Genomic DNA, 25,802 nt, shown 5'->3' with positions numbered 1-25,802 from the left:
ATGGAGAATTGGAAGATACAACTGGGGGTGTTTTTAATCCTACACATCCAGCATAAACGTGGTGGGTGAGAAGTTAAAAGCTCCCAGGTTATTTAGCAGCTGGAAGCCACCAGAACCCTGCTGTCTGCAATTTTAACTTGCTGTTCTGAGCAGGTAGCATGGACACTTGCTCAAAGCCAGTGGGGTCCTTCTTTACTTATACATGTTAAGTCCTGATGATGTCATTGGGTTGCAACTACAATTTTACCTTTAGCCTGAGTGACGAAGCCACTGCAGCTCTCCCATCAGGCTAAACGATGACAGAAGAGGATCAGCCCTAAAATAGGCTGAAAAGGGTACATGTTTTATTACCTGTTCTTTGTGGGGCCAGGAGGAACAGATGAGATGTCCCCCAAACCCAATCTCAGAACTTACCTTGTGTCGGTCGCTGGGGGGCATGATTTTCCACCAACTATTATATAATGAGTTTCATTTGCCAGAAGAAGAAATTTCAACCGTAGACCGGAGTTGAAAGCTGTGCAAGCTCCGTAACAATAACTGCAACATATCTTTAAAGTTGACTGATTTTCGGTGTTAAGTGACATGTCTAAGCCTGTTTATTTTAAGGCTGTGTTTTCTGACAACACAACCAGTAGGTAACGCAGTACTGGCACATGTGCAAATGCAGCTTCATCGAGTGAAATGTCAATGTCTGCGACATCTCAGGCAGCTGCCAATAATAAAGGTGGCGCAGTTAATTTGACACAAAAAAACAAATTGAACCTAAACCCCCTCACCCCTCAATGGCCACGATCGCCATTTCCACCCCGCAACAGTTCCCCGCTTCCTTCTGCATTCGCCGTTTCTCTTCCCCACTCCCTCCTGCAATCACCGCCTCAATTGCCGCATTCTTTTTCCCGCTTCCTCCCGCAATCACATTCTCACTGCTCTCTCCTGCAACTTCATGCTGCTTGCCGCTCATTCCCACTATTCTCTCCCGCACCCGTCTGCTCTCCATTCCCTCCCATCGCTCACTCCCTACCTTGCTGCCCAGAGAAGTGGCGAGGGTGGGGGGTGCGAGCGGCGAGGCTGGAAGTGAGTGGCAGAAAGCAAGCGGTGAGCAGTTGGGAGCAGGAGAGAACAGCGGAAGGGAACGGGGAAGAGAAGCGGCGATTCAGGCACCGATTGTGGGAGGATTGGGGTACTGTTGGAGGGGATGGAGGCGGCGATCATGGCCATTGAGGGGTGAATCGTGACATCATTACGTGGTGATGTTGAAGTATGCATGCGCGGACCCGTACTGGCAAACTGGCAAATGATCAGACACACTGATGACGTCAGCGATCACTCTGCGTTGTCAGGAGACACTACATTCTTTTAAACAGTCACTCAGGCTAGTTCATTTCGCCCTGCGTTTTATAGGAGAACAAATTGATGACTCAGTCAAAAGTTGTTATGCTTATTGGGGTTAGTTTATATGCATCCATGATTACAGATTTAAAGCGAACACAGAATTACAGGAAAATGAAAGTGGTTACAGATTTAGCAGGTTGAGAAAGAAGAGAAAAGGAAATGATAATTTAAAAAACAATTGTTTTATTACCCAGCAAATGAATGCCTCACCAAATCTAGTGTTAGAATGCTCAAATATGTTATTCTTCTCTCAGCAAGTAAATGCTTCACTAATATCTAGCTCAAATATGTTACTAACATTTTTCATTCTTTCATGGGATGTGGGTGTCGCTGACAAAGTCAGCATTTATTGCCATCCCTAATTGCCCTTGACAACTGAGTGACTTGCTAGGTCATTTCAGATGGCAATTAATAGTCAATCACATTGTTGTGTGTCTGGAGCCACATGTAGGCCAGACCAGTTAAGGATGGGAGATTTCACAGAATCACTGAATTTTTACAGTGCAGAAGGAGGCCATTCAGCCCATCGCGTCTGCACCAGCTCTCTGAAAGAGCAGTTCACTCAGTTCCATTCCCCTGCCTTCTCCCTGTAACCCTGCACATTTTTTTCTTTTCATATAACAGACTAATTCCCTTTTGAATGCTTCAATTGAACCTGCCTCCACAACATTCTCAGGCAGCGCATTCTGAACTTTAACCACTCGCTATGTGAAAAAGTTTTTCCTCATGTCACTTTTGCTTTTCTTTCCAAATACTTGAAATCTGTGCCCTTTGGTTCTCAATCTTTTCACGAGTGGGAACAGTTTCTCTCTATCTACTCTGTCCAGACCTCTCATGATTTTGAATACCTCTATCAAATCACCTCTCAGCCTGCTCGTCTCCAAGGAAAACAATCCAACTTCTCCAGTCTATCTTCATAACTGAAATTCCTCATCCCTGGAACCATTCTCATGAATCTTTTCTGTACTCTCTCCAATGCCTTCATGTCTTTCCTCAAGTGCGGCGCCCAGAATTGGACACAATACTCCAGCTGAGACCGAACTAGTGTCTTATACAAGTTCAACATAACTTCCTTGCTCTTGTCCCCTATGCTCCTATTAATAAAGCCCAGGATACTGGATAAAAGCAAAATACTGCGGATGCTGGAAATCTGAAACAAAAACAAGAAATGCTGGATTCACTCAGCAGGTCTGGCAGCATCTGTGGAAAGAGAAGCAGAGTTAACGTTTCGGGTCAGTGACCCTTCTTCGGAACTGACAAATATTAGAAAAGTCACAGATTATAAACAAGTGAGGTGGGGGTTGGGCAAGAGATAACAAAGGAGAAGGTGCAGATTGGACCAGGCCACATAGCTGACCAAAAGGTCACAGAGCAAAGGCAAACAATATGTTAATGGTGTTTTGAAAGACAAAGCATTAGTACAGATTAGGTGTGAATATACTGAATATAGAACATCAGCAAGTGCAAACCTGAAGAAAAACAACCTGAAAAAAACAGTGGGTAAGCAAACTGAACAAACTAAGATGAAATGAAATAAATGCAAAAAATGTAAAAAGGAATGCAAAAAAAAAAAAGGAAGAAAAAATAACTAAAAATGACTAAAAATGAAAGTAAAGTGGGGGGCTGTCATGCTCTGAAATTATTGAACTCAATGTTCAGTCCGGCAGGCTGTAGTGTGCCTAATCGGTAGATGAGATGCTGTTCCTCGAGCTTGCGTTGATGTTCACTGGAACACTGCAGCAATCCCAGGACAGAGATGTGAGCATGAGAGCAGGGGGGAGTGTTGAAATGGCAAGCAACCGGAAGCTCAGGGTCCTGCTTGCGGACTGAGCGGAGATGTTCCGCAAAGCGGTCACCCAGTCTGCGCTTGGTCTCCCCAATGTAGAGGAGACCACACTGTGAGCAGCGAATACAGTATACTACATTGAAAGAAGTACAAGTAAATCGCTGCTTCACCTGAAAGGAGTGTTTGGGGCCTGAGAGAGGAGGTAAATGGGCAGGTATTACACCTCCTGCGATTGCAAGGGAAGGTGCCCTGGGACGGGGACGAGGTGGTGGGGGTAATGGAGGAGTGGACCAGGGTGTCGCGGAGGGAACGATCCCTTCGGAATGCTGACAGGGGAAGGGAGGGGAAGATGCGACTGGTAGTGGCATCACGCTGGAGGTGGCGAAAATGGCGGAGGATGATCCTTTGGATATGGAGGCTGGTGGGATGAAAAGTGAGGACAAGGGGAACCCTGTCACGGTTCTGGGAGGGAGGGGAAGGGGTGAGGGTAGAGGTGCGGGGAATGGGTCGGACACGGTTGATGGACCATGTAAAGGTGAGAGAAGGGTGGAAATTGGAAGCAAAGTTGATAAAGTTTTCGAGTTCGGGGCGGGAGCAGGAAACGGCACCGATACAGTCATCGAACTCGAAAACTTTATCAACTTTGCTTCCAATTTCCACCCTTCTCTCACCTTTACATGGTCCATCTCTGACACTTCCCTTCCCTTCCTCGACTTCTCTGTCTCCATCTCTGGGGATAGGTTGTCTACCAATATCCATTATAAGCCCACTGACTCCCACAGCTACCTCGACTACACTTCTTCACACCCTACCTCCTGTAAGGACTCCATTCCATTCTCCCAGTTTCTCCGTCTCCGACGCATCTGCTCTGATGATGCTACCTTCCATGACGGTGCTTCTGATATGACCTCCTTTTTCCTCAACCGAGGATTTCCCCCCACTGTGGTTGACAGGGCCCTCAACCGTGTCCGACCCATTCCCCGCACCTCTACCCTCACCCCTTCCCCTCCCTCCCAGAACCGTGACAGGGTTCCCCTTGTCCTCACTTTTCATCCCACCAGCCTCCATATCCAAAGGATCATCCTCCGCCATTTTCGCCACCTCCAGCGTGATGCCACTACCAGTCGCATCTTCCCCTCCCTTCCCCTGTCAGCATTCCGAAGGGATCGTTCCCTCCGCGACACCCTGGTCCACTCCTCCATTACCCCCACCACCTCGTCCCCGTCCCAGGGCACCTTCCCTTGCAATCGCAGGAGGTGTAATACCTGCCCATTTACCTCCTCTCTCCTCACTATCCCAGGCCCCAAACACTCCTTTCAGGTGAAGCAGCGATTTACTTGTACTTCTTTCAATGTAGTATACTGTATTCGCTGCTCACAGTGTGGTCTCCTCTACATTGGGGAGACCAAGCGCAGACTGGGTGACCGCTTTGCGGAACATCTCCGCTCAGTCCGCAAGCAGGACCCTGAGCTTCCGGTTGCTTGCCATTTCAACACTCCCCCCTGCTCTCATGCTCACATCTCTGTCCTGGGATTGCTGCAGTGTTCCAGTGAACATCAACGCAAGCTCGAGGAACAGCATCTCATCTACCGATTAGGCACACTACAGCCTGCCGGACTGAACATTGAGTTCAATAATTTCAGAGCATGACAGCCCCCCACTTTACTTTCATTTTTAGTCATTTTTAGTTATTTTTTCTTCCTTTTTTTTTTTTGCATTCCTTTTTACATTTTTTGCATTTATTTCATTTCATCTTAGTTTGTTCAGTTTGCTTACCCACTGTTTTTTTCAGGTTGTTTTTCTTCAGGTTTGCACTTGCTGATGTTCTATATTCAGTATATTCACACCTAATCTGTACTAATGCTTTGTCTTTCAAAACACCATTAACATATTGTTTGCCTTTGCTCTGTGACCTTTTGGTCAGCTATGTGGCCTGGTCCAATCTGCACCTTCTCCTTTGTTATCTCTTGCCCAACCCCCACCTCACTTGTTTATAATCTGTGACTTTTCTAATATTTGTCAGTTCCGAAGAAGGGTCACTGACCCGAAACGTTAACTCTGCTTCTCTTTCCACAGATGCTGCCAGACCTGCTGAGTGAATCCAGCATTTCTTGTTTTTGTTCCAGGATACTGGATGCTTTATTAACCACTCTCTCAACCTGTCCTGCCACCTTCAATGCCTTATGCAGATATATATATCCAGGCACCTCTGCTCCTGTGCCCCCTTTAGAAATGGCACAATGGCGCAGTGGTTAGCACTGCCGCCTCACAGCTCCACCGACCCGGGTTCGATTCTGGGTACTCCTGTGTGGAGTTTGCAAGTTCTCCCTGTGACCGTGTGGGTTTCCGCCGGGTGCTCTGGTTTCCTCCCACAGCCAAAGACTTGCAGGTTGATAGGTAAATTGGCCACTGTAAATTCCCCCTAGTGTAGGTAGGTGGTAGGAGAATGGTAGGGATGTGGTAGGGAATATGGGATTAATGTAGGATTAGTATAAATGAGTGGGTGATGTCGGCACAGACTCAGTGGGCCGAAGGGCCTGTTTCAGTGCTGTATCTCTCTCACTCTCTAAAAAAAAAGTACCCTTTATTTTATACTGTCTCTCTGTGTTCTGCCTTCCAGAATGAATCACTTCACATTTCTCTGAACTTCATCTGCCACCTGTCTGTCCATTCCACCAACTTTTCTATGTCCTTTTGGAGTTCTACACTATCCTCCTCACAGTTCACAATACTTCCAAGTTTTGTATCATCTGCAAACTTTGAAATTGTGCCCTGTACAGCAAGGTATAGGTCATTAATATATATCAGGAAAAGCAAGGGTCCCAACACTGACCCCTGGGGAACTATAGGCTTTGAACCTGCCCACAAAGCTGTCCATCTTTCTTTCGATTTCTTCAGTAATTTTACATCATGTACAGTCTTCCCAAGATCTATTTTTCATAAATCCAAATACCAATTTCTGTCTCTTGCCTGAACTCTTTTTTTGCTGATAGTATTTGTTTTAGTTGGACAGTTCAGCAAGTTCAGCAGGATTATTTTAGAAAGATAGAAATTTGCATAAGAGATTCTGGGCTGAATTTTACCGGCCCCTTGACTCTGTGGATTGCTGGGACCAGTAAAATTCTGCAGAGAGAGGCCCGCCTCGACCCGCGACACCGAGAAGGGCCCACCGCAAATTACCGGCAATGGGGGTACCTCAGTGCAGCCCGCTGCACGGCGGTGGCACCACGGTTAGAATATGTTAAACTGTACTCACCTCTGCAGATTATGCAGACCACCACCACTCTGTGGACACCTCCAGATTTTTCACTGAACGGGCAGCCATCACGTGCTGTCCTGTTCACGATTGGAAAAGTCAGTGGGTCCTCAGAGGCAGAAGTTATCGCCAGCGAAGGTAAGTTCTGCTATTCAGGGTTCTCACTCTGCATTATGGAAGGGAGGAGGGAGGGGGGGATATTCAGGGATCTCACTCTGCAAACTGGAAGGGAGGGGGAATATTCAGGGATCTCACTCTGCTAACTGGAAGGGAGGGGGAATATTCAGGGATCTCACTCTGCAAACTGGGAGGGAGGGGGAATATTCAGGGATCTCACTCTGAATACTAGAAGGGAGGAGGGAGGGGGTCTGGGATTACTGGAGGGAAAGCTCTGCAGACATGAAGGGAGGTACTGTGTACCATCTCTCCGTAAACAGTGTACGCTCTGCATTTGTTTGTGTTTGTGAAGGAGCAATGGCACTCTCGTCATCCTGTGTATGGGGAAGGTGCCAGAAAGGTTAGGAGCATTAAGGTTATATGGGTGGTGGGGCAATCGATTCAGCTAGGAGGATCTTGATGTGGTCATGCTGTGCCACTCAATGTTGGCCAAGATGGGTAATGCCATGGCACGCCACATAGTTGATCCATGAAAGCAGCTGATGTAGCTGTCAACACCAATCCCTGCCCTGTTAGAAACCTACAAATACATGAAGGGTTCAACTTTATTTATCACATGGAAATAGATATGGCTCATCTAACATTGCGTGATCCTCTGCTCCTGAGGATCCGTATGCACCAGAGGCAAAATTAACATGCAGGTGTGATCCACATAGAAGCCCCCAGTCGTGAACAGCAGTCCCCAAGGGGAGCTCGCCATTACGATTGCCCCACGTGACATGCCATTGGATGTCAGAGCACCAGTGTCAGAGGCAATGGCGCATGTAGAGAGCGTGGTGACACGTCTCTATGCTCTGCTGAAGGATGACCTGCTGCCCACGGGCTTCGGTGGACATCCCCTGCCTTTGGTCCTCATAGTGGCAGTGGTTCTCAAGCTTGATGCCTCTGCAGCTTTTTAGGGGCCCACCAGAGACCTTTGTGGGGTCTCAAAGTCAGCAGTGCACTGCTGCATCAAGGAGATCACCGATGCCCTGCACCGGAGGGCCAGTGAGCATGTCCGTTTCAGGACGGACTCTCACAGCCAGGCCCAGAGGGCAATCGGTTTCGGCACCATTGCCAGAGAACCATAGGTTTTAATATTCATAGAATGCACTCAATGTGGCCATCAGGCCTCCTGCCAGGCTACCACCTGCAGACATCACCATTAAAGGAATCTCTCAATCTAGGTGAAGCTGGTATGTGATCACCACAGATGCTTCATGAAAATCTGTGACTGCTTCTCAGTCAGCTGGCCTGACACCTGGAACCTGCACCAGTCCCAGCTGCTCAGTGAACTGGCTCAGATGGAGGGGTGGCTTCTTGGAGATAAGGTCTATCCCTTGCAGACATGGCTCCCGACACCAGTGAGAGACCCCACCACTGCTGAAGAGGAGAGATACAACACCAGCCACTGAGCTACAAGAGCCACCATTGAGCAGGAGATCAGCATGCTGAAAGAGCACTTCCAATGCCTGGATGGATAGAGTGATGCCCTGTACTATGGGCCGAAAAGGCCAGCTCCTTTCTTTGTTGCTTTGGACAACCACGCGCCCAATAGGGGCCAGGCCTGGCGTGATGAGGAAAGACGTCAACAGAAAATAAGATTTCCATTTATAAAGCTTTATCAAACCTCTTTGGAATGTCTCAAAACACTTGACATGCAATGAATTATTTTGAAATGCAGAGAATTGGTATATTGCGAGATGCGGTGGCCATTTTACAGACACCTGAGGCCACAAACAGCAATGAAATAAATGACCAGTAAATCTGGGAGTTTTTTTTGTGCTGGTTAACTGTTGGTCAGGGCGGCAGGAAACTCCATGGGCTGGATTTTTAAAACATGTAGTCCTGTGCAGTAGCTTCACCAGGTTGGCACCTCATTTTTAGGTATGCCTGGTGCTGCTCCTGGCATGCCCTCCTGCACTCCTCATTGAACCAGGGTCACCCTCTGGCTAATGGTTGAGTGAGGGATATGCTGGACCATGAGGATACAGATTGTGATGCTAAAAATCATTTGAATCTTACCAAATACAGCATGATAATGTAAAATATACACATTATATTATAATTATCATTTTCTACCAGTAGAATTATTAGCCCACTGAGCCATGAAATTGCTAATACTATAAATACTCCTGTGAAAGTAAGGATGGAGTGGAAGTCCAAGTAGTTGTGCCTATAAGGTGCCAACAGGTGGTGCTATCGTTCCTTGGCATATACACTTTCTCTCAAATTGCCATCTCACCATCAGAATCTCATTAAAATCCAACTGATCAAAAATAATTAGGATCAAATTTGCCACCATTTTTCCCCTCCATTTCCTTCTTTTGAATAAATCTTGCATTTTTGTTTAAATATTGAGCACTGCTATCAACAGGACTGCCTTGGAGGAGTTAACTGAAGCCAGTAGTTTGATGATCACCTTTCGGCGAATTCAAAACCAAAGTGGACATTGAAAAAATGAGGTGAAAATGTGTGAGACAAGCAGATTATGCTTGTACGAAATAGGAGCTGTTTTGTAGATGGGAGATACATCCTCACTTCATGCATGCTTGGTTGGATCACATTGTGAATGCATAGATACTGTTTTTAAAATCCAGCATTCGAAATCAGACTTTTTATTCTGTCCAGTGTCCACAAATGACACTTGTGAGTCACTCCTGAAACGGTATTGTCTAGATTGAATCTGAACAGGTATACACCCTACCCAGTAATCTGAGGGAACTGAATCAACATACACATAGCTGAATCAAATCACTCTGTTCTACTGTGCTGTCCAATGATATTAATTCACCTCCCTGTAGGAACTGGTAAATCCTTCAGGCTAGTATCTAACTGATGTCAGCTGGACTAATTGCTTTCTCTCCTTCCCCAAAGATGCTGATTTATCCTGTGTGGCAGTTCCACAGGCACCAAGCATCCTCTATTTACCTCACTCAAAAGGCCAACCTTATTGTGTGAACTTCGATAGTGAGTGTCAGTAAACTATTTGACTGGAGTGGGGGGCTTCAACTAACATTCACTCGGAAACAGTGTCCAGTCCCTACTGTCAGTTAGTCGGGATGAGAAGTAGGCTGATGTTTTGTCAACCAGCCCATGGGTGCTGAGGGCATTTAACTCATTGTAGATCAAGTATCGAACCGGGCACCTTCCTGTCTGTAAGGATCAGTTTACTAATGTAGCCTTTGGGAGATCTAGCATTTACTGTTTAACCAATATTATTAGAAATTATTAGAGAGGATTCTTCGGGTCAGGATTTACTCCCATTTGGTAACAAATGAACTTATTAGCGAGAGGGAGCATGGTTGATTGAGTTTTTTGAGGAAGTGACAAAGATGATTGATAAAGGAAGGGCAGTGGATGTTATCTATATGGACTTCAGTAAAACCTTTGACAAGGTCCCTCATGGCAGACTGGTACAAAAGGTGAAGTCACACGGGATCAGAGAGGAGCTGGCAAGATGGATACAGAACTGGCTCTGTCATAGAAGAGAGGGTAGCAGTGGAAGGGTGCATTTCTGAATGGAGGGCTGTGACTGGTGGTTCCGCAGGGATCAGTGCTGGGACCTTTGCTCTTTGTAGTATATATAAATGATCTGGAGGAAAATGTAGCTGGTCTGATTAGTAAGTTTGCGGATGACACAAAGGTTGGTGGAGTTGCGGATAGTGATGAGGATTGTCAGAGGATACAGCAGGATATAGATGGGTTGGAGGCTTGGGTGGAGAAATGGCAGATGGAGTTTAATCCGGACAAATGTGAGGTAATGCATTTTGGAAGGTCTAATGCAGGTGGGAAGTATACAGTAAATGGCAGAACCCTTAGGAGTATTGACAGGCAGAGAGATCTGGGCATACAGGTCCACAGGTCACTGAAAGTGGCAATGCAGGTGGATAAGGTAGTCAAGAAGGCATACGGCATGCTTGCCTTCATCGGTTGGGGCATAGCGTATAATAATTGGCAAGTCATGCTGCAGCTGTACAGAAATTTAGTTAGGCCACACTTAGAATATTGCGTGCAATTCTGGTTGCCACACTACCAGAAGGACGTGGAGGCTTTGGAGAGGGTACAGAAGAGGTTTACCAGGATGGTGCCTGGTCTGGAGGGCATTAGCTATAAACTCGGATTGTTTTCACTGGAACGACGGAGGTGGAGGGGCGACGTAATAGAGGTTTACAAAGTTATGAGCGGCATGGACAGAGTGGATAGTCAGAAGCTTTTTCCCAGGGTGAAAGAGTCAGTTACTAGGGGACATAGGTTTAAGGTGAGAGGGGCAAAGTTTAGAGGGGATGTGCGAGGCAAGTTCTTTACACAGAGGGTGGTGAGTGCCTGGAACTTGCTGCCGGGGGAGGTGGTGGAAGCAGGTACGATAACGACGTTTAAGAGGTATCTTGACAAATACATAAATAGGATGGGAATAAAGGAATACGGTCCCCGGAAGTGCAGAAGGTGTTAGTTTAGGCAGGCATCAAGATCGGCACAGGCTTGGAGGGCCGAATGGCCTGTTCGTGCTGTACTGTTCTTTGTTCTAATATCATTTAAGAAAACAAAAGAATTTTTACAAATCAAAACAAATTTATCAAATAATTTCATGTTACATTTTTGATTTTGAAAGGGCTGCTGACAAAACTGTCTCTTTGACTTACAATTAGATGAACTCATATTGAAATGCTATGCTCTGGATGTATTCAATCATCAACTTTTTTTTCTTTTAAAATATTCCAGGTAATGGTAGTTGGCAGAGTGTGTGCAGAGAGAACAGAAGTGTACCACAATCTAAAACATTTTAAATACAAGCTGTATCAGCAATGCTGTTCCATTGTGCAGAGTGATGATACTCAGGATGAAAATGTGAAAGACACTGTCAATAGGATCTTTGAGCGCCTGGAAGAACAAACCTGGATTGAAGACGTAAGCCTTTCCTTGAAATGTGGCCTGTTGTTAATTTATTCCACTGGGAAATTAAAAAATTTCAATTCGGCTAAGTAAAACAATAAGTGAATTAATAATAAGGGTATTAGCACAGAGAAGCTTTAGATCATGGATGGGCAGCTGAGGCCTGTTGCCTGCAATTCCTGCGCCATGTGGGAACTTCAGGACATGTGATTTGTGTCTTGGGGAGCCACATATGTAGGAAGCTGCTTGAGCTCGAGTTCAGGATTTCTGAGCTTGAGGGGCAGCTGGAGTCACTGCGGAGCATCAGGGAGAATGATAAATTCCTGGATAAGATGTTCCAGGAAGTGATCACCCCAGATGCAGTGATAGTAGCAGAGTAGGAAGAGGCAGGAAGTGCAGGTGTCTTTGGGGTGTATGCCCAGTATGTCAAACCAGTATTCAGCATTGGAGACTGTTGGGAGTGACAACACCTTGAAGAAGCGCAGTCCAGATCATGGCAGTAATGGGGTTGAGACTACACAGGAGGGAACAGCAAAGAGTAAAAATGCAGTCGTTATGGGAGATTCCATAGTTAGTTGGGCAGACAGGCAATTTTGTAACCGTCATCATGAGTCCTGCATGGTGTGTGGCCTCCCTGGTGCCAGGGTAAAAGACATCATGGAGAGGGTGCAGAATATTCTGCAGGGAGAAGGGAGTGAGCCAGAAGTTGTGGCACACATCGGAACCAGCAATATCATGAGAGCTGGTTTTGAGGTCCTATGGTCAGATTTTCAGGAGCTAGGGAGGAAGTTAAAAAGTAGGGCCTCGAAGGAAGTAATCTCTGGATTACTCCCAGTGCCACGCTTTAGCAAGAGTAGGAATAGAAAGATAGTGAGGATCAATGCGTAGCTTGAGGAATGGTGCAGGAGGGAGGGCTTTAGATTCTTGGGTCGTGGGTCCAGTTCTGGGTCAGGAGGCACCTATTCAAAAGGGACAGGTTGCACCTCAACAGAACTGGGACCAGTGCCCTCAAGGAGAGGTTCACTAGTGTGGTTGGGGAGGGTTTAAACTAAATTGGCAGGAGGATTGGCATCAGGATATAGAAGTAAAAAAGAGGAATAAGGTTTATAAAGGTGTGAGAGTGTTGGATAGTACTAGAGAAGGGAGTAGTATCATATTAGATAGGAGCTGACTAAGAAGGACTCCGAGGAATACAAGGACAGGTTTAGAAAGCATGTATGTAAATGCACAAAGTGTGGTAAATAAGGTTGGTGAACTGAAAGTGCAAATAACCATGTGGGAATATGATGTAGTGGCAAAAACAGAAAGGTGACTTAAAAAATGATGAGGACTGGGTGCTTAATATTCATGGATACAAAGTGTCCTGAATTGATAGGGAAGGATAGAGGGAGGTAGATTGGCAGTACTGATAAGGAAAGACATTGTAGTTTTGGAAAGAGAGGATGTCCTTGAGGGGTCAAGGACAAAATCCTTTTGGTTAGAGTTGAGAAGCAAAAAGGGTATGATCACACTACCAGGGGTATTCTATAGATTTCCAAGTAGTGAGAGAGAAATAGAGGAGCAAATTTGCAGGGAATTCACAGAGATGTGGAAGAACTAGAGTGTGGTGATATTGGGGGGACTTTAATTACCCAAATATCAATTGGGAAAATGTTAGAGTAAAAGGTAAAGAGGGGGAGGAATTTCTGAATTGTATTCAGGAGAACGTCCTTGATCAGTATGTTCTTGGTCCTACCAGGAAGGAGCCATTGCTGGACCTGATGTTGGGAATGAGGTGGGCCAAGTGGACCAAGGGGGGAATTTTATGCTTTCCACCGTGGCGAGTTTAGAAGTAGGGAGAGCATAAAATCAGGTGGGATGGCGGTAGTGGGTTGGGGGGGGGCAGGGGGTGAGTCTGTTCCTGCCACCTTCCCACCTCCACCAAAATTTATTCTGGGGAGAGTAGGCCTGTGAACGGCCTTCCAGGCCCGCTACTAATTGGGGCCCTTAACTGGGCAATTAATCCCCAATTAAGGGCCTCATTGTGCTGCCATTGCAATTAGCCATGCAGCGGACGGCCCTGTCACCGCACAGGAAGCACGACACGAAAAACCATGTGGGCTGCTTCCCAGCTCCAGGGTGGGGTCCCTCATTAAAAGGCACTTAGACCCTGAACGAGCGGCCTGGCATTGGGAAGGGGGGGTTCTGCTGAGAGCCACCCGCCCCCCGCCCTTGCTAGTGACTCCCCTACACCCCCTGCCCCGCAACTCCCACCTGGCAAGAGCCCTCCCGCCCTGACCTACCTGTGGCCTGGGTCAGCACTGCTCCTGGGCCTAGGGTAGGTGCTTCACCGGCAGCAGACGATAGCCTCCACAGTGCCACTGCTCAGTGGAAGAGCAGCTGGCCTCTGATTGGCCCGCAGCTCTCTTAGGGCGGGACTTGCGGCACCGGGTCCTTGATCCTGTGGAAGGCCCGCTGCTGTCCATTTAAGTGCCTGATTGGCACTAGATTCAGTGGGTGATGAACATCAACACTTCCCAATCTCTCACCATTTAAGAAATTCTCTGCATTTCTGTTTTTCCTACAAAAGTTGATAACTTCATATTTTTTCACATTATATTCCATCTGCCATGTCCTTGCCCACCCATTTAGCCTGTCTAAATCCCTTGAAGCCTCGTTGCATCCTCCTCACAACTCACAATCCCGCCTAGTTTTGTGTCATCAGCAAACTTGGAAATATTACATTTGGTCCCCACTTCCAAATCATTGATATAGATTGTGAATAGCTGGGGCCCAAGCACTGATTCTTGTGGTACCCCATTAGTCACAGCCTGCCAACCTGAAAATGACCCATTTATTCATATTCTCTGTTTTCTGTGCGTTAAACAGTTCTCAATCCATGCCAGTATATTCCCCCCAATCACATGTGCTCTAATTTTGCTTACGAACCTCTTGTGTGGGACCTTATCGAAGGCCTTCTGAAAATCCAAATAACACCACATCCCACTGGTTCCCCCTTGTCTACTCTGCGAGTTACATCCTCAAAAAACTCCACTGGTTGGTTAAACGTGATTTCCCTTTCACATATCCGTGTTGACTCTTCTCAATCCCACCATTATTTCCAGTTATCACATCCTTTACAATAGGTTCTAGTATTTTCCCTGCTACTGATGTCAGACTAACAGGTCTGTGGTTCCCGGTTTTTCTATCTCCCTCCTTTTTTAAATAGTGGGGTTACATTTGCTACCTTCCAATCTTCAGGAACCGCTTCCGAATTTATAAAATTTTGCAAGATGATCACCAATGCATCCACTATCTCTACAGCCACCTCTTTCAATATTCAGGGATGTAGATCATCAGGTCCAAGGGATTTATCAATTTTCAGTCCCATTAATTTTTCCAGTACTACTTTTTTACGAATACTAATTTCTTTCAGTTCCTCATTCTCGCTAGTCCCTTGGTTCTCCAGTATTCCTGATAGGCAGGATGTACTGGAAAAGCTGGATAAATCACCATGTCTTGATGGCTTTACCAGAATGGTTCCAGGGATGAGGGATTTTAACTACAAGGTTAGGTTGGAGAAGCTGAGGTTGTTCTCCTTGGACAAAGGAGATTGATGGGAGTGATAGAGGTGTACAAGATTGTGACAAGTATAGATAAAACAAAGATAGACAAAGAAAAGCTGTTCCCATTATCTGAAGGTACAAGGACTAGGGGACATAGATTTAAGGTTTTGGACAAGAGGTGCAGGGGGGTGTGAGGAAGAACTTTTTTATGCAGCAAGTGGTAATGCGCAGAACTTGTTGCCTACGAGGGTGGTCGAAGCGGAGATGATTTTTAAAAAAATTTGTTTCAGGGATGTGGCCGTTGCAGGTGAGGGCTGCATTTATTGCCCATCCCTAATTGCCCTTGAGAAAGTGGTGGTGAGCTGCCTTCTTGAACCACTGCAGTCTTGGGGTGTAGGGACACCCACAGTGCTGTTAGGAAGGGAGTTCCAGGATTTTGACCCAGCGACAGTGATATAGTTCCAAGTCAGGATGGTGTGTGGCTTGGAGGGGAACTTGCAGGTTATGGTGTTCCCATGCATCTGATGTTCTTGTCCTTCTAGTTGGTAGAGGTTGCGGATTTGGAAGGTGTGGTCGAAGGAACCTGGGTGAGTTGCTGCAGTGCATCTTGTAGATGGTACACACTGCTGCCACTGTGCGTCAATGGTGGAGGGAGTGAATGTTGAAGTTGGTGGATGGGATGCCAATCAAATGGGCTGCTTTGTCCTGGATGGTGTCAAGCTTCTTGAGTGTTGTTGGAGCTGCACTCATCCAGGCAAGTGGACAGTATTCCATCACACTCCTGACTTGTGCCTTATAGATGCTGGACAGGCATTGGGGAGTCAGGAGGTGAGATATTCGCCGCAGGATTCCCAGCCTCTGATATACTCTTGTAGACATGGCATTTATATGGCTACTCCGGTTCAGTTTCTGGTCAATGGTGACCCCCAGGATGTTGATCGTGGGGATTCAGTGATGGTAATGCCATTGAATGTCAAGGGGAGATAGTTAGTTTCTCTTTTGTTTGAGATGGTCATTGCCTGGCACTTGTGTGGCGCGAATGTTACTTGCCACTTTGCGAATGGTGCTGAACATTGTGCAATCATCAACAAACATCCCCACTTCTGACCTTATGATGGAGTGAACGTCATTGATGAAGCAGCTGAAGATGATTGGGCCAAGGACACTACCCTAACAAATACCTGCAGTTATGTCCTGGGACTGATATGATTGACCTCCAACAACCACAACCATCTTCCTTTGTGCTAGGTATGACTCCAACCAGCTGAGAGTTTTCCCCTGATTTCCATTGACTTCAATTTTGCTAGGGCTCCTTGATGCCATACTCGGTCAAATGCTGCCTTGATGTCAAGGGCAGTCACTCTCACCTCAGCTGATCAATGATTTCAAAAAGAAACTGAGGTAGAGCAGGGGAATGGGTCAAACTGGATTGCTCTACAGAGAGGCGACATGGACTCGATGGGATGAATGGCCTCCTTCTGTGCCGTAATGACTCTCTGACATATCTGGAATATACTCCACGATCAGTAGTGTGTCACTCCAACGAGAATGCTGAAAAAAGCCAGTGAGATTGATGACACTTATACTGAATCATGGGACTGGATTTTCCCTGTAGGCGTCTGAACCCTGCCGTCAGGGTCAAATGGTGGTCAGAATTCCACATTTGTGGGAAACATTCACTCAATTTGATTTTCCCGGAGTGGCCAGTTAATGGCCAGAGGCTGGGCTTGATGTCCAGTAGTGAGGAAGAGGGAGCTTCAAAATGGAGGCGCCCTCTCTCCAACATTTTTCAAACTTTAAATTAAAAATGGCCTTCGCTGCCGGGTCAGCTCTGTTGGGGTTGGTGGTGGTTGTGGGGGGTGGTGCGGTGCCTGGGCCTCCACAGGGCATCCTACAGCTGCTGTTGGGCCTAGGCAGGCAGGAAAAGCCTCTAAGCCTACCTGAAGCATTGACCCTCGCATGTGCTGATGGGAGGTGCCTCCAAGCACCTAAATTGTCTCCCACCGCCTCCGGGAACCCTGGAAAATCCCAGTCATCCTCCATTAACAGGCCTTAGTCGGCCTTTAATTGGGTCAGTTGGCTATCCAGTGCTTGCCCTGCTGTCACTCCCCCATCCTGCCTCCGGGAAAGTGGTCTGGGGGTGGGATGGAACCGGGGAACAGCACGCAGGGCAGCGGCGCAATATTCTGCGCCCATCCGCCTCCATTCCCAGCCTTTGCAGGGAATGAAAATTCAGCCCATGGTATCCAGTCTAACTGTTTTCACCTTGATGTGAGCAGGGAAACATTGTTGTAAATTTAGCGAAGTTCAAGCTCTCTGCACGCTCGCTCAAAAACATGTAAAGCTGCTTTGACATTGGGTTACTGAAGGTGTTGGCTACGAGATCTATTTTTCTCTATGAGGTCTTCTTGATGGCCAGCCTTAGCAAATCCAGCAAGTATACCAGCTGCTCAAGACCCAAGCGTCAGGAGCTGGCAGCACTAAATAAACAAACAAAGAATTGCATTTGTATAGCACCTTTCACGGCCTTAGGATGTCCCAAAGTGCTTTTTAGCCAATGAAGTACTTTTGAAGAGTAGTGACTGTTGTAATTTAGAAATGCAGCAGCCAATTTGTGCACAGCCAAGTCCCACAACCATCAATGTGATAATGACCAGATAATCTGTTTTCATAGTGACATTTGTGAAAGGATAAATATTGGCCATGACACCTGGGAAACTGCTGGTCTCCTTCAAAATAGTGCAATGGGATATTTTACTTCAACCTGAGAGGGCAGACGGGGTCTGGGCTTTGAACAATACAAAAACAGCTTAAATAGCACGGCTGTGCAACTTCTGTTCAGCTAATGAGAAGAATGTTCAGCACCATTCGCGACTCCTCAGATACTGAGGCAGTCCGTGTAGAAATGCAGCAAGACCTGGACAGTATCCAGGCTTGGGCTGATAAGTGGCAAGTAACATTCGCACCACACAAGTGCCAGGCAATGACCATCTCCAACAAGAGAGATTCTAACCATCTCCCCTTGACATTCAATGGCATTACCATCGCTGAATCCCCCACTATCAACCTCCTGGGGGTTACTATTGACTAGAAGCTGAACTGGAGTAGCCACATACATACCGTTGCGACAAGAGCAGGTCAAAGGCTAGGAATCCTGCAGTAACTCACCTTCCTAATTCTCCAACGACTGTCCACCATCTACAGGCACAAAGTCAGGAGTGTGATGGAATACTTGCCTGGATGGGTGCAGCTCCAACAACACTCAAGAAGCTCAACACCATTCAGGACAAAGCAGCCCGCTTGATTGGCACCTCATCCACAAACATTCACTCCCTCCACCACCAATGCACAGTGGCAGCAGTGTGTACCATCTACAAGATGCACTGCAGCAACACACCAAGGCTCCTGAGACAGCACCTTCCAAACCCAAGACCTCTACCAGCTAGAAGGACAAGGGCAGCAAATACATGGGAACACCACCACCTGCCAGTTCCCCTCCAAACTACACACCATCCTGACTAGGAACTATATCGCCGTTCCTTCACTGTCGCTGGGTCAAAATCTTGGAACTCCCTTCCTAACAGCACAGTGGGTGTACCAACCCTACATGGGGGACTGCAGCAGTTCAAGAAGGCAGCTCACCACCACTTTCTCAAGGGCAATTAGGGATGGGCACTAAATGCTGGCCTAGCCAGCGACTCCCACATCCCATGAATGAATGTAGAAAGATGAGGTAAAAAAACAGCAAAAACATCCATTTATTTGGCTTGGGAACTCAAGAGCAGGTGGAAAAGCACAGCTTAAGTTGTTTGGCCTATTTTTTTAAATCAACATACATTGCTTTAAGAGCTGTGTGGACAATGACACCAGTGCCATAAATTCATGCATTGTTCTGAAAAATAGTGAAAGGTTATGTTTTAAGACACTGGCAAGCATTTCTAATCGAACTGCTGTTGTTCCACAGCTCCCACAGGCCATACAAAATGATATCAAATGGAGCCATTATCACTTATAGTTATCTTAGAAGACATAACTTCCACAATTACACCATCTGTTTGTCTTCCTCCTTCCCTGTACTCAGCCTCAGTATTGTTATTTGTTGGAACTGTGCCATGTATTTGAATTTCTCTTGCGCATCAGGGTTTACTCTTCTCATTCTTCCCATTACTCTTCTCAGAGGCAGAATCGCCACTGCAAGGTGATCACAGTGCAGTTTAAATGGGAGCATTGTTATCAAATGGGTGAAATGATAACTGCAGTTTGGCTACCAGTTTAATAATTTAAAATCAAAGGAAGAAATGTGGCTACTACATTGCTAATGCTTGTATCATGTAAGTTTAGTGTATGATGCAACAATTTTTGCAATGTGTGGTGGTTTCTCGAGGCAATGAACCTATTCAAAATTCCCTAAAAAGATGAAGTCGCACCTGTGATTTGTTAACTGCTTTTGTGGCTGTGTTTTTTCAGTTGTTTGTTAATTGGTTCCACCGCACTGCACAAGCATGTGGGGTCTACAACTGATACTAACAATAAACATAATGCATCTGTCAATGCATTGCACACCTGCCAATGCTTTAACAGTAACATGTTAATCTTACTAAGACTACATTAGAGGAAGGGAAGAGCATACACTAATGTTGCTAACCATCTCTAAAGAGTTACACTTCAAATCTTATATTTTTAATTACCCATTTTTTAAAATAAACCCTGAACCAGGCCTATCAGTTTTAAAGAGGCTGCTCTTCCTGCTGCTTGATCCCTTTCTATAGCACAGCATGGAATAAAGATAGATACCACTGTCCCTGTTACTGTACATCATTTTCATAGATTGGAGAAACTAAGAGAAGTCAAACTATGTTTAAAGTGAATTGAAAAAAATAAGGTTCCCTTTGAAGAAAACATTTTTTTCCTTTTTAACAAAAGGACTTTGTTTACTTTCTAAGAAAGTAGAGCCAGAAATAAAGTGAGGAATTTACAGAAGCAGCAGAAAGGTTTACAATTGGTAATGATTGGCAGTTTTAGGTTACAATAAGACTTAAATAATATTTAAGTAGGTACAGGTCTGAAGATAGATTAAAAGATTACATCTAATTAGGGAATTGCCACTTAGGGTAAGCCAAAATATAATTTAAAGATTTGTATTTGTTGTGGAGTCAGAACCCAGAATACTCTAAAGATGAATCAAGCTGGAAAATACGCTTGGACAATTGTGTTTTTAGAATGATTATCCATAGTATTTAATTTGGTATCAGAAATATATATTTGTTTTCTTGTTAAAAGAGAAGAATGTGTGATTCAGCAGATTGCTAAACTGTTTCAATCATTTGTTGTGCATGGTTTACCAGACACTACAATCAATTAGAATTACCTTCAAACAAGTTAAATTAAAAAAGCCAGTTGTTCCTGCTGCCCAATTGCGATTGAGCATCTGTAGGACAGTGGAAAAGAAAAATGATGTGTTTCAAATATTTGGTTCCAGCTGAACCCATGAGCAATCACTTTCGAACAGTACTAATCACTGTCAGCAATGAAACGATTTTTCACAGGTGTTACTCCAAAAGTTTTGAAGAAACCTGAGGGTCAGAGAGTTAAACAGATTATGAAGAGAGGTCTGGTAATAAGCATGTTCCATTCTACTGTTAGCAAGCTTCAGTCTGACATCCAACTTGTCTGACTGTTTCTCTTTTCCCTTTTTACAAATGTCATGTAAGTTGAACATTAACGCTTGAACAGCAAAATAAGTATATCGTTAATTTACAAAAAATGTAAATATTTATTCAGGTTTTGTGTCTTGAGAACAAAATCTGGAGTTTTAAGGTTTCTCAAGCAGAGTCCACTTTAAGGCCCAAGCTCATTCTCTGACTTACCCTTGAATATAATGGCTGGATTTTCCATTTCATGCTAGTCAGCCTGTTATTTTCCATCCATTCACTTCAACAGGCAGAAAATGACGGGCTGGCAAGTGCAGAAGTGGGAAACCCCAGACAATTTGTTCAAAACTAACTATTCACAAACGCCATAACCTGTTGTCATGCAGTGGAGTAAATGCGGGTTCAAGCCTTTGCCCCATTGAGTTCCTGATCTCACACATTTTGGGGTGACACTGAACACAGAACCTAGGGGAAAGGAGAATCAATTGGCAATTCTCCAGTGGCTGTCCTTGGCATCTCCTGGCAGTTGAATGAAAACTACCAGTTGCATACTCACTGAAAAAAGGTGCACTCTGAATATTGTAAGAAGAGCCTCAAAAACCATAGAAACTGGCTTCTTTAGTAACACAGTGAATGAAGGTGCCATATAGTATGCTACTAAACTGTACTGACTAGGAAGGTCCTATTAAAGGTTGCATTTTCTTGATGACCAGCAAAGGCAGGAGAAAGAGAGAATAAAGGCTGTATGCCTTCGTAGGACAGTAAATGATCTCCAAGACAACTGTTATTATATATCATTTAGTTATCTTGAGAAACGAGCTTGTGAAGTATCCCTTCAAGAGCAAAGGTTGGTTTATGAGTTGCAACCTAAATTAAGAGAATAAACCCTGAGAATTCCCATGAGGAATGTTGTTTATGAATTTCCAAAAGGGGCAGTTTGAATAATTGCCATAGCTATTATAGAAGAGTCTGAATTTCCTCTTTACAATTCCAACATTTGGATAATGCCATAACTTTGAGCCAGCTTGATTCTGTTTAATATTTGATATTAGACCATTAACAATCTGGAGTTCCTTGTAACTCTGCCATTTATCCATCCACCAAGTAAAGGTAAAATATTCCCCTGCAAGATCAAATGAGAGCCCCATGAAACTATGGGGCTGATTTACAGGGCCTCTGCCCAGTGAGAGTGGGGCAATAGCAGGTTCAAAATGGCAGTACTGCAGTTATTGCCCATTCCTGCTCCCAATACAGCCACAGCTATTTCCAACTAACCTGCATCAGGTGGAAATCTCCTTTTTACTTAGAGTCCTATGCCAGTTGTGGGTTGCTGATCAAATTTTAATGTCCTAATGGGCAGTGAGCGGCCTATCCAGCAATCTTTAAAGGAACAAGCTGCAAGTCGCTCTGGAACAAATAGGTAAAAGCTTTGCGCATGAATGTTCCTTGTGGCTTGACAAAAATCATCTAGCCTGCTGCTGACCCATATGTGTGCCCTGCCCCTCACGTGTGCCCTGCCCCTCGCCTCCTAACATGGACCTTTTAGCCTGAATCTGTGGAGGAGCTGCCAGAATTCCTGCCCCCACACCCCCCCTCCCCTCCACCCCCACTTCCTAACTAGTGAGCTGCCTAGTTCAGTATTTGCAGTTTGTCGCCATTATCCAAATGAATCCCAGCCATCAAAATGGCTGCAGCTTCTCACCAAAGACATTGAGCAGGTGCAATCACACCATCCGTCTGAAGTCAAAATTGGCTTCTGTATATTTTTATTAATCTTCTCTCCCACCTCTCCTAAAAGCATTGACTTATTCAAGACTACAGCTACACTTGTACCCACAAGCCTCATCCCCTCACTCACATAACCATTCTTCATAGCTGTACTTAACAGTGAATGCCAGTTGGTGCATCATAGCCAAGCTTTAATGTTCATGTCAGCACTGTCAGGAGGGGTCACTGAGTAGCGATTCAGAGAGCTCCTACTGAGTTTTCCCTCCCAGGCACAAGAGCACTGATGGGTCAGCTAATTCAACATAAACTAGAAATCAAACCTGAGAACCGTCCTGGTCAATATTCCTCACTGCCATGCCACACAGAATATTTACTGATCAGGGAAATTATCTGAGTTATAACAATTAGGTACACATATCAATGTGCCATGGTCTGGGTTTGCATATCATTTTAATGAAAGGAAGAGCCTGCATTTATAATGGAGCCTTTCATTCCCTCCAGCACTTTACAGCCAATGAAATATTTTTGAAGTTTAGACACTGCTATAATGTAGGAAACATGCAGCCAATTTGCACACAGCAAGGTCCCACAAATATCAATACCATAATCTGTTTTGAGTAATATTGATTGAGGGATAAATATTGTTCAAGGACATCTCCCTTGCTCTTCTTGAATTATGCCATGGGATGTTTTACAGGCCCCAGAGGGGGGAAATGGGGCCTCAGTTTAACACGCTGGGGCTCATTTAAATGGAGGGGGTTGAGCAGCCACCCCCGATGACATAGAAGGGACGGCCACTCAGGCAACGGCGTCCATCGCCACCGCACAGCCACTGGCGCCAATTTTAAAGGGCACCAAGCCCTTCAGCTAGATTTAAATTTTTAAAGGTGCCGCCGCCCTGAAATGGAAAATAAAGTTGTAGTGATACTTTTAATCCCATTTCCAACCCACACCCCGCACTGAATTATCAATAAATAAAATAACCCATCCCCGCGGAAAAACAGTTTTTTAAATGAGGACCTTTCACCCCCCACAATTTCAGCACCTTTGACCCTCAACCCCTTCCCACCATTCCCACACCCAATCGGAGTAGTTTTCCCTGCACGCACCCCCCCCACCCTGCCCTGAAATTTTCAATCCTCCCCCTCCCCATTAGTGTCACGCCTCGGAACTCCAAATGGAGTTCTGAAGACGTGGGAGTTCAGGTTGGTGGCCAGAATATCAGCAGGGCCTTCCCGGCATCGAGGGTCGTGGCGGGCCTCTCCCGGAAGAATTTTCCGGCCCCCCCGCCACGACCCACGACATCAGAGGGCTAGTAAAATTTAGCCCCTCCTTCCAAAATCCCTCAGTACTGCACTGAAATGCCAGGTTAGATTATGTGTGCAAGCCTCTGAAGTGGGACTTGAATCAACAACTTTTCGACTCAGAGGCAAGAGTGCTACCATTGAGCCACAGCTCAGTGATCATCTTAGTGAAAATTAGTTCTGTATTATTGGAGGTGCTGGCTTTTAGGTAAGATGTTAAACCAAAGCCCCATCAGCCTATTTAGGAAGACGTAAAAGATCCCATTACATACGAACAGCAGGCTTAGCCAAGATTCATCTTCCAGCAAATAACATCAAAACATTGCAGTTCGTGGAATCTTGCTGTGTTCAAGTTGGCTACTGCATTTGCCTACAATTTCCAATAATTTATTTATTGTGAAACACTTGGGATATCTGAAGGCCGTGAAAGGCTCTATATAAATGCAAGTTCTTTCTTTCCTATCAGTTAAATTGGAGTACGATATTGAATAGTCTGTGGAAAGAGCTAAATATTGTTACAGTAAAAACCTTAGATTGGACAGGTTAAACTTCCTTCTGATGTTGTCAGAATGCCCAGCATTTGACACTTTGCATCTCTGTATGGCCAGTGTGGATACAGAGTTGTGTATGAGTTTGCTACTAGTCAACACACCACTGAGCTCAGATTAAATCTACCTGCCACCTGAGTTTTGATCTACGATCACAGTGGAGAATCCATGTCCCACAGTAAAGCTGCTACACTATAAGGGACTTCAGAAGGTGTGCCCACAAATACCATTTGGCATACCAATCAATTTGTATAAATGCAAGCTGCATTGAAATGATAGCTTATCATCTCCTGGTTCGGAAGATGTTCATTACTTTATCCTGTTTGCTCATTATTTGCAATATTTTTTATGAAATGAAAGTGATTCTTCCGCTGGTGACATCATGGCCTGATTTTGGGGATGTCAGTAGCAAAGTGATGGTGCTCACCACTGACCTCAAAGAAAGCTTCCCCCAAAGATCTAGCGATCTCAGTGGCGTGGATTTCAGTTTCTCAACGTTAATTTCATTCGGGTACCAGCTATAGGGGATCTCGTGCAGCCAGCAATAGTGATGATATCAAGCAGACTAAGCAGCCAGTCACATTGAAGAATTCCCAAAGGCAGCAAACCAGGAAGTAAAAAGCTCTGATTATCCTTAACTTTTTAATCATTTTACAGACATTAAAATAATGATTGGGGCATACACATGGGATTAAGATAGAAGCTGAAATATCATAAACCAACTTAAAAATGTAGTCTTTTAAAAAATTTATAGAATTTTTTTAGCATAGTTAGAGAAATTTGACTTTCCACAATTATAAAATTAGTTTTTCAGGACCAGAGAGGTTGTTTAGTAGTAATTATGAACTTAATTTGCTGTTTAAAGCCCAGTTACGCCTCATTCAACAAAGCATAATTTTCTCAAGGATTGTTACAATGAGCAGGTCGCGGCGTGGGGGCCAGTAAAATTCTGCGGGGAAAGGCCCGCCTCGGCCAGTGACGTTGAGAAAGGCCCGCCACATATTACCAGTGGCTGGGGGACCTTGGTGCGGCCCCCACCCCCCCCCCCCCCCCCGCCCCCCGCCGTCTTGTGACGGGCCCTTCATCAGCATATGCAAAGTAACATTAAACATATGTAAATAAACTTACCTGCAGGCGGCAGCCATCCTACGCCGATATTACAGCCACTGTTTGTGCTTTGCGCGCCTTCAGAACTCCACACGGAGTTCCGAGGTGAGAACCTGGTGGGGAGGGGAAAGGAATAAACATTTCAGGGTGAGGGGGGTGGGGAGCGGGGAAAACAAATGTTATTGGTTGTGTGAATGGTGGGAAGGGGTTGGAGGCCAAATGTCAGAAGGTTGGGGGGGCAAGTTCAGGAAGAGAATAACGTTTATTCTGACATTAAGTGCCACGTAAATGACCATTGGGGGTGTTGGGGAGGGGCCTCCATCACAAAAATTTTTATTTGATAAACTTTCCCAATGCTACCACTTTAAATATTAAAATTATACTCAAGGGCTTAAAGCCCTTTAAAAATGGCGCCATCGCCTGTGTGGTGGCGCCG

The 25,802-nt window shown here is 45.3% G+C and overlaps 1 protein-coding gene across 2 annotated transcripts in view; it reads left to right on the top strand.

The window, feature by feature from the left end:
- The window catches only part of ccdc82 (coiled-coil domain containing 82), a 96,632-nt gene that overhangs the window by 61,378 nt on the left and 9,452 nt on the right, over positions 1 to 25,802 (top strand). For both annotated transcript variants that reach the window (XM_068034045.1, XM_068034044.1), the window contains exon 7: positions 11,313 to 11,498. In XM_068034045.1, coding sequence (XP_067890146.1) covers positions 11,313 to 11,498 — 186 coding nt within the window. The remainder of the gene's footprint in view (positions 1 to 11,312; positions 11,499 to 25,802) is intronic.

Source organism: Heterodontus francisci, chromosome 6 (assembly GCF_036365525.1).
Source record: "Heterodontus francisci isolate sHetFra1 chromosome 6, sHetFra1.hap1, whole genome shotgun sequence".
Lineage (NCBI taxonomy): Eukaryota > Metazoa > Chordata > Chondrichthyes > Heterodontiformes > Heterodontidae > Heterodontus > Heterodontus francisci.
This window is presented reverse-complemented; position numbering and strand designations above follow the sequence as displayed.